The sequence below is a fragment of the Gekko japonicus genome, unplaced genomic scaffold, assembly GCF_001447785.1.
Source record: "Gekko japonicus isolate JY-2015 unplaced genomic scaffold, Gekko_japonicus_V1.1 scaffold5991, whole genome shotgun sequence".
Classification (NCBI taxonomy): Eukaryota; Metazoa; Chordata; class Lepidosauria; order Squamata; family Gekkonidae; genus Gekko; species Gekko japonicus.
Window position 1 is genome coordinate 28,041 of NW_015170449.1, and position 9,980 is coordinate 38,020.

At 46.1% G+C, this 9,980-nt stretch overlaps 1 protein-coding gene across 1 annotated transcript; it reads left to right on the forward strand.

The window, feature by feature from the left end:
- Positions 1-452: 452 nt before the first annotated feature.
- LOC107116413 (cytochrome P450 2K3-like) lies at positions 453-9,640 on the forward strand (the record flags this gene model as incomplete). Its single annotated transcript, XM_015418309.1, has 6 exons — positions 453-635; positions 2,614-2,776; positions 4,357-4,506; positions 6,883-7,043; positions 7,594-7,767; positions 9,493-9,640. Coding segments are annotated over exons 1-6 (979 nt in total), but the record flags the coding sequence as incomplete, so codon positions are not given.
- Between the last annotated feature and the right edge of the window lie 340 nt (positions 9,641-9,980).

Consider the following 9,980-nt stretch of genomic DNA (forward strand, 5'->3'; position numbering starts at 1 on the left):
GGGTTGTCTTGCAATGGCTAGCCGGCCGGATGGTAGCTCCTGCAGTGGGCTCCCACCCGGGGCAGGGTGGCTCACCCTATTGACAAGGTAAGGGAGGGGTCCTTGACCTCTGGCCTTGACCATAATGCAATCTGTTTTGCCCTTGCCTTTTGGTTCCAGTTAAAGTTGTCAGTTAATAAAGTGGCCCTGTATTTAAACCCAGCACTTGTGTCTGCCTCGTTATTCCAGCTTGGGGGGCAATCACTGTCAGCACTACTCTTTGGACCCAGTAGATCATTAACTAACTTAGGCTTACAGATGATAAGGTGCTGAACTTTCATTCTGGAGTCAACAGAGTTTAGACCTGTCCTGTCAAGTTGTGTGGCTCATTTCAGGGGACAGAAACAGCCCTTGATCAAAATCCATTGCAAATTTCTCTGTAACCTCTACAAGCCACTTCTTGGTCGCAAGAAATGGATTGGATGGATCCTATTTCTGTGTTGTTCCTACTTGCCCTCACACTTGCATTCCTTTGGAAAAGAAGCGATTTCTGGAAGAGCACTGGCAAAAATCTCCCACCAGGACCACGCCCGTTACCACTCATTGGAAACCTCCACCTCCTGGATCTGAAGAGGCCTCACGGAACCATGTTAAAGGTAACCTTCTTGTTCTTTTTTGTTCTAGATCCCTGCCTTGTGCTGATCTTGTGGGGGCAGAGAGACCTTAAGCTTCTCCATCCCAAATGCGAGCATTAATGTGAAGACAAATATGTCACGGAATTTGCTTATGCGTTAATAAAATGTATTTGATATATCAGTACATCAGAAGTAGTTATTGTTGTAACTGAACTCTGTCTAACTAAACCATTGCAGTGCCAAGAATGAATTCACAGACCTCTACCAAGTTGAACCAAACCATACATTCCTCAAACCCCCTTTTCCCAGAGTTTAGAAGATAACCATCCGATCTATTCCTGGAGAATCCATATTCCAGTTGAAAAGGAGTTTGTATTTTATTTCTGTTCTAATAGAGCATATTGGAAATTGAGCTGGGGGACAGGATCCCATCAATAATAATGAAAACATAGAAGCGTTGAATCAAAACAATGTTTGAGGTAGATCATGTGCCAGTGAGTCAACTCGGAATCTCATTCAGGTCTATCCTGTGGGGCTTGCTGTGTTCTTAGGATTGCACTGACTGGGATGGAAATTAGATCTTCATTGAAACACCAGCAGTCATACCTTGAGGAGTAATTTGGAAGGCAGGGAAAGCTGTTAAGTGTATTATGCCAACAACCTCCTACCAGCTAAGGGAGAAGGGAGAAGAAAGGTGGTGGTGGTGGTAGAAAGGGCACAAGTTAGGTTACCGGAGAGCAGTGTTTTTTATACTCCTCAGTGAGGAGGGAGCCGCAATGTGAAAAGGGAGGAGCCTGCCTTGCCGGCCACAAGGTGGGATCGAGGGCTGCCATTGCTTGTGGAGAAAACCACTCTACCCCCCCCCCCGAGCCATAGTTCGACTTCCTGTACCTTCTCTGCAACCATTAAATACCCACTGACTGGGTGGTGGGGCCGCTTCCAGCCATGAGGGGTCCTTTCCTCCCGTCCCGCAACGCTGCCAGATGTCATGTGGGGGGAGATCCAGCTGCTTCTCTCAAGGCAGCCCCTAGAAAAGAGAGCAAAGGCCCATGGCTGCTGCCGCTGCCGGAAACCTTGGCCCTCCCAGCCACCAAGTGTCCAACCAGGCACCAGGGGCTGGGGAGTCCGGGGGAAGGCACACCGCCTGCTCTGCACAGAGGGCCTGTTGTGAAAATGCATGACACACGTCTCCAACCTTTGAAGAACTCTTCCTCGGAAGCAACAACAGGTGTGCCCTTTTCTAGCACTGTGCAGAGCAAACGGGCCTTCCTCTAGGTTCTTTCCCATTCCGCTTCGCTTTATGCTCTTCACTTTGTTTCTCTGCTGTGTCAATCAGCTGCAGGAGACAGGACAGGATCGGCCATGGGGGGATAGTTTCTATGCCACTGCCTCCTTAGTCTCAATATCAGGGCTGCTGAGAGTCAACAGAGCCCCCCCCTTCAGGCAAGCATGGTATAGTTCTCCCCTGTCCTCGCCCTCTCTTTCACTACCCCCCAATGACCCACCAATCAAAATGTCATGGCTATGCCCCTGACACTCCAGTGTTTTCTTTTCTGCCCAGTAACAAAAACTGAGAAAATACTAGAGACCTGCGATCAGGAAGGCCACGCTCCATATATGTGCTCTGTCTTCCCCACACATCGTCCACTTGATCTCCACTGTAGCCAGCAAGGTTTGAAAAGAACAGAATCTACTGCTCAGGATCTACGCGCTATGTCGCTCACGTTGAGGGCGTGGCCCAGATCGTCGGAGGGAAAGCCATAGAGTTTTCCCTCCGACGATCTGGGCCACGCCCCCAACGTGAGCGACGTGGTTGCATCACCTCTGGTGACGCAGTCACACTGTGCTTCAGGGGCGAAGTTCCCCCCGGGGGCCAATTCCGCGGTGGCGGAAATCGGGCCTCCGAAGCAGGGGTTTACCCTTCCCCCGCCACCACTTGGCAGCCCTAAACATGGATGATCAGAAGTATGTTTCTCATTTACCTTTCCTTGCCTTTCAGTTATCGAAGCAGTACGGCCCCGTCTTCAGCTTCCAAATGGGATTCCAGAAAATGGTCGTTCTGACGGGCTACAAGACTGTGAAAGAGGCTTTGGTGAACCAGGCAGATGCCTTTGCGGACAGGCCCAGGATCCCAGTGTTTGAAGACTTTGATGAAGGCCATGGTGAGGTCATTCTTTCTGAAGAGTAGCTGGTCTTGCTTACATATGTAGAACTTACAGCCATGGAGAGTCTGTGCCAAACATGACCCTGGGAGAGATGCAACCTGGGGATTTCCTGTCTATAGAACCGGGCTGGCTTAAACTGGCCTGATACAAGCACTCACACGCACACCCCCGCAACCCCGAGGTCTCCATATGATGAAACTTTCAGATTTTTTTTAAAAAAATTTCAGCAGTGCCCTTATAGTTCAAGGCCGGTTGCCCAGGCTAGCCCGATCTCATCTGATTTTGGAAGCTAAGCAGGGTTGGTCCTGGTTAGTACTTGGATGAGAGACCACCAGCCCAGAGTTGCTACGCAGAGGCAGGCGATGGCAAACCGCCTCTGAATGACTCTTGCCTTCAGAACCCCATGAGGTTGCCGTAAGATGGCTGTGAGTGAACAATACTTCTCACACACATACACACACAAACCGACACAGAGCACAATCTCCCATCCCTGAGTAATGAATAGGGAGGCTGGTTGCAGGGGGAGAGAAAAGGAAGGGGTAGACGAATTGAAGTTCATGGCATGGGAAGGGGGACAGATCTTTCCCTGGCCTTTCATAAAGGATGACTGCACAGCCAGCAAGAACAGAGTAGACGGGGTGAAGCTGCAACCTATTTAAGAAGTAGTTGCAATTCTGGAAGACCTTGGCAGCCCCAGTAGGGTGACCTAGAAACAGGCCTGGTAATATAGCTAGGAGCTGGCTCAGTTCTCAGGGGAAAACAGTAAACGTTTCATTTCTTCCCTGTATTTCTTTTTTTTTATTATTTTGTTTGCGTGTGTGTGTGTGTGTGTGTGCCTGGAACTCACGGTGACCTCTAGTGTCTCCTACTGGGGCACGGAGGACGTTCAGAGAAGGGGCGTAATAGCCTGCCTCTGCCTCCCAGACCTGGTATTCCTTGGAGGTCTCCCATCCAAATATTTGCCAGGGTCGGCCTCGCTTCGCTTCTGAGATCTGATGAGATCAGGCTTGCCTGGGCTGTCCAGGTCAAGGCTTTCTTTCCTGTATTTCTCTCCTGCATTCACTTGTTGTTGAAAATGTTTTGCAACGAAACAAGGGACTTGTTGTGTATTAGCTGCCTGAAGATGGCCGCGGTCACGTGGGCCTAGCCATGTGGTCGGGCGGACCTCCGACCTTCAGTCCATAGACCATAGTCCCTCCGGATCCTAGGGCGCACCTATGAGTTTGCCCGGATCCGAGTACAGACCAGTAGAACTGTGGACTTGTTAATAGAACCTATCACGGGAAATGGGTGTGGTGTCGGTCACGAAAGAAACCGGCCTCTGGCCGGCTAAATGCACACTTGATCTTGTGATGTAACTGAATAAACGTATTGCTGATTTCACTATGCTGAGCCTCCGATCTCAGTACTTTTCAGAACTTATCTCTCTCCTGCACCCCCATTCCCGATATTAGTCCCCATTACTAGGTGAACTGTTTTAGCTTCTCCAACCAGGCTGAAGGGTCTTCTATGGTCCAAGAGCCAAGAGCCAATTGCTGTTCTGCATATCAATATACCTGCTTTTTGTTTCTCTCCAGGTATTGTGTTTTCTAATGGCGAGAACTGGAAAGCTATGAGGCGGTTTGCGATAAGCACGTTGAGGGACTACGGAATGGGCAAGAAGACCATAGAAGACAGAATTGTCGAGGAGTGCAGTTTCCTAATACAGAAGTTTGAATCTTTTGAAGGTGAGTGCTGTGTAGCAGAGAAAACAACACCCAGTCCTGTTTGACTGAAGGTCCTTTTATTCAAAGTAACTGTAGGTGTTAAATAGTGGGTTTCGTGGATGAACAGACCACAAGCCTAGTGATCAGTTCTACTTTATCAGTGAATTCAGCAAGCACAAGACAAGACTCCAGAGCCTCAGCTCTGTTAAACCTGCAGGCTGCTAGCAGGGAGATGGCTAAGAGAAGTGCTGAGATCTTGAATACTGGAAGGATCTGTCCCTGCTCCCTCGGCAAGGTGGAAACGTAGGGACACATTATTATCCGCTGTCCTTTTTGTAAAGAAACTAGAGATAAGACAATCCTTCTTTGGAAGGACTAGCAGTGCTGACAGATAAGGCTTCTCTCGAGAAAGTATTGATTGATGAAATTACAGCTCTTACTGAGCTAACAGCTAAGTTCTCTATGCCCAAGCGATCAAAGTGCGCAGCAAATGATAGACCTGTTCAGTAGGAATTCTCCTTCCCTGTTTTGATTATATATATTTAGAATAATATAGGATATTTTTAAAATTTCTGAAATATGATGACTGGTATATTTTATCTATGAAATATGATGGTTTGTATATCCTAATGGTGTTTTTTTTTTTCTTTTAAGATGTTATCTTTTATATTATGTTTTTATTTTGTACTATGTTTGAATATGGTCGTTGACCGTAATAAATAAAATATCAGCACTGAGTCCCTCCTGGATGGTATATGTTCCATCATGCAGTTAAGAAGGCGATAAGTCCCTACTTGCTGAACAGCCTTTCTCTATATATTTTGCTGTGGAAAGGCTACTGAATTTAATGTATGAGATTCTTCATCGGCGGGAGCTTGGTTTGTTTAATTCAGTGGTGGATGGTACTGGGCTTTCTGCCCAGAAATGTTATCAGTACTGATAAACAGGAGGAATTGATATTGGCCTAATGATTCAGCTGCTCCTTTCCACACTTGGATCCCTGGTTTTATCAGAGTTCAACTCCTGACACAATACCTTGCATTTATCCCTGGCAGGGGTCATTTCAAGGGGGAACGACCTGAAACAGCATCCCGGGAGTTGCCCAGGCATCGGGTAGGCTGCGGAGGGGGAGGGCAGGCAGGCAGACGTGCCTCCTTTTCCCCATGAGCCTCTCTGTTTTTGCAGAAAAACTTGAGGAAGTGTGGGGTGGATTTAAATGCCTTTCTTTCCCTTCCCTAGATGGGGAAGGGAAAGAAAGGTATTTTAAAAATGCCTGGTTTCCCTGCCCGATCTTCTCCAGGTGCTCTGTAGCCGCAGGCCATCTGGAGAAGATCAGATATGGAACCCAGGCGTGCTTGCTTGCATGCTTGCCCTTTGTCAGGGGGTGTGGCATATGCGAATGAGTTATGTAAATGTGTTATACAAATGAGCTCCTGTACCTCTTTTTCTACGAAATGACCCTTGATCCCTGGTTATGACAGCATCCATTTATCCCGGGACAAGTGTAGGGCAAAACCGGGTTGACCTCAATCTAATGTGGAAACAAAAAATACCCCATGATAATTACAGGGGTGACCTCGCGTGTAGTGTAGAATGTAAGAATACCCCCGAGATAATTACGGGGTGAATTCGAATGTAATGTAAAATGTAAAAATACCCCCGAGAAAATTACAGGGGTGAATTCGAGTGTAGTGTACAATGTAAAAATACCCCCGAGATAATTACAGGGGTAAACTCGCGTGTAGTGTAGAATGTAAAAATACCCCTGAGATAATTACAGGGTGAACTCGAATGTAGTGTAGAATGTAAAAATGCTCTGAGATAATTAAAGGGGTGAACTCGAATGTAGTGTAGAATGTAAAAATACCTCCGAGATAATTACAGGGGTGACCTCGAATGTAGTGTAGAATGTAAAAATGCCCTGAGATAATTACAGGGTGAACACGCGTGTAGTGTAGACTGTAAAAATACCCCCGAGATAATTACGGGGTGAATTCGAACGTAGTGTAGAATGTAAAAATACCCCGAGCATTTTTACATTTAGTGTTTAGTGTAGAATGTAAGTTTGGGGAAAGGGTGAACCAGGATTTAAGGTTAAGAAGTTGAGTCCCTCCTACTCTGATGCTTGCTCTGAGGCCTACTGGGATAGCCAGGAAGCAGTACACAACAGTGAGGTGGCTTTTTCTCTTTTCATTTGGGAGGCACCAAAAATACTGAAGCCGTACTTTGACATGGTCCGGTCTAGAATTCCCCCTCTGTACATTGCAGAGCATACGGTGTACCCAGAGAATGGATGATAAATACTAGCCAACCATATGCAAGCTAATGCACAAGACATAACTGATATTGAGGTTAATTCCATAGCATGATGTTTTCATTGTAATAATTGTTTTACAGGAAAACCATTTGAGACGACTACAATCATGAATGCGGCTGCTGCCAATATTATAGTGTTCATATTACTCGGCAAGCGATATGAATACGAAGATCCCACGTTTATAAGATTACTGAACTTGGTCAATGAAGAGATCCGGGTCTTGGGAAGTCCATCCGTCATGGTAAACTCTTTAAAATTTGATTTTAAACGGGTTAAAAAAACAGTACAAACTGTACAGGCAGGACTATGTATATATCCATGACTTTATAGCTTCCATCCACAAACTCAGGACATCATAGCAGAGACAAAACTTGTTCTGAGAAACGTGCAACTGATTTGAAGTGTTTAGGAAACTATATGGAACAGTCCTTTCAAAACTGTACCACTTCAAGTGTGGCCAGGGCCTCAGGCAACCCTTGCGGCAGCTTGAAAGAGAAGGGGGAGAAAGATTTTAAAAGATGTCGATGTCGCACACAGGGTGATGTCACTTGTGGTTTTGCCTGGAAGTGATGTCATAGTGCGTGCAGTGCCAGCAGCCCACCCACCCCATGTCCCCATTCCTACTCTGCCGGTGGTTACACAGCCTGGTGGCCCTAACCACTACAATGCTTGGAAAGGTTTGGGTGCTACAGCATCATGGGAGATTTTCAAAACACCTTTGAGATTTCTGCCTCAGCAGTAGGATTTGGGGATTTCTTGATCTTTTCCTTTCTCATATTTGATCCTTTTAGCTGTACAACATGTTTCCTGCTCTGGGCTTTCTTTCTGGTGGCCGCAAGACTGTCCTTAAGAACTCAAAGGAAATGCGTGACTTCATACAGGCCACCTTCCTAGAACACCTCAAAGAACTGGATGTGAACGACCAGAGGAGCTTTATCGATGCTTTTCTAATCCAACAGCAAGAGGTAAACAGGTGAACTTCTCTCACCCATTGATTTAAAGACTTTTTGCACGTGAATGCCAGGCCAGTCGGCAAGGAATCCCACTTGGGGGAAGGGGGAGCCGCCCATTTAACTAGCTGGGATTTTCACAGGAAAACCACAAATTGAATATGCAGCACAACCATTATTCTGCTTTCTCCAGTTCCCCAGATGTCTTTCCCCTTATGTCTCTGCAACAAAAAGGGGACACTAGCTTTTAAAAAGTGCTGAATAGAGCCTGCCCAGGAGCTGATCCTGTGGGGAGAGTTCTCCCTGCAGGCTCTGCTGGGCAGCCCAGTTTAGATCAGACTGCCCAACAGAGTCCACCCCGGAGCCATTCCTATGAGGAGAGTTCTTCTCACAGGCGTGACTGGGACTCTGCTGGGCAGCCCAGTTTTGCTGGGTTTTTCCAAATATATCCGGGATTTTTTTCAGGGATATTTCCCCCCAGTTCTTCCAGTTATCCCAGATACATTTGGGAAGCTGAAAAAACCAATAAGGCATTTGCCCTCCTTATTCGGAATGAAGAGACAGACACAAGGTTTGGATAAACTAACGGGTCACTTTATTTAACATTAAATCAAACTCAATGGAAAGGGCATAGGGTCTTGCAGTGCCGTCCAGGCCAGTGGTCCAATATAACCACGCCCTAGCCATATACCATAGAGCCACCATGCCCCGGATCGAGCCCCAACCATTAGGCTCAAATCCACCTGGTAAACAAAGGGCAATGCCAAGGATCTCCCCCCACCAAACCAAATAGTTTAAGGGGAGGATCAGTCCCTGCAGACCCAAGGCCTGCCTTCCAAACCCCGGGTCGCTGAACCCAAAGGCTGATCTGGCCAGACGCCTAGCCCTCAACGGGACTGTTAACTGGTGCTCCCTTAGCTGCATAACAATCACCAGCCCCCAGTCCGCCAACTAAAGTGGTCAGAGTCTCTTCCCCCAAAAACAAATGAAAGAAACAATCTCTTTATTATTGGCTGCAGCTAGAATTACTGTACCTGCTAGATGGAAATCAGTCTCAGGCCCGTCATTAGACCTGTGGTATGATAAGCTTTGGATGCAATTTATTATGGGGGAGATAGCAGACGGCATAGCTAATCACACTAACGAGGATTATCAAACACCATTTGTATGTAAGTGGCTTCCAATAATTCAGTTTCTCTCAGAAAAGGAAGTGGTTCCCTCTTTTGCTAGATGATAAATACTGGCTTTGTTTCTGAATATAGCATTGTTTAAAGTAACATATAGACGAAAGCTACTAACCTATCAATGAACTGAAGTTACCAGCAAGACAGATGTTATGTTAATGAGCATAATGATACCTCCTTAAGTATTTCGAAAATGGTAACAAATGATTGCTGTTATTCCTTTTGCTCTTCTCATCATATTGTTGTTATAGTCTTGTATTGTTACATGTTGAAAACCTTGAATAAACCTTTGTTGATCAAAAACAACAACAACCCAAGGCGCCACCCAATGCCAATTCCACAACCCGCTGACTAACTGTAGAAGGTAGACGAAGAACATCCCCGACCAGGGACAATCAGCCAGGGACGAAATAATTCCTACCTGGACCCCTGCAAATGGGTGACCAGCAAGCCTGTCTTTTGAGAAATAAATAGAGATTGCAAATGACATTGCATAGAGCCATAGAGCTTTAATTGGACAAAGAAAAGGGGGGAAATTCTTTCTTTCTTCTTCTAGGAAAAGAACAAGAATCAGAGCAATGCATTTTTCCATAATGAAAACTTAATAGCTGTGGTGGGGGACTTATTTGCCGCGGGCATGGACTCCATTTCGACTACCTTGCGTTGGGGCTTGTTGCTGATGATGAAGTACCCTGAAATTCAGAGTAAGTCCTTTCCATTGCTTGGCTTTCATTATTCTAGGATAACTGATACCAGTTATGTATAGAGGTAAGAATGGGGAAATGACTGAGACTGCCTTTGGATGTTGCCTTTCCCCCAAAAAAACAGTTTTTATTATTTTCAGATAAACGCACATAGATGAGAGTTTATACTTATATACCTATTGAAAATACCTCATACATATATATCTGATTTCCTACCTATCTACCGTTCAATCTAATCTATATACTAATAGCGAAAGCGCCCCCTGCGTGTGGATATCTAAGTCCGCACATTGGGGGCACGTGGGGGGCACGGAGATTTTCCTGCACGCTTGGGGCAGTC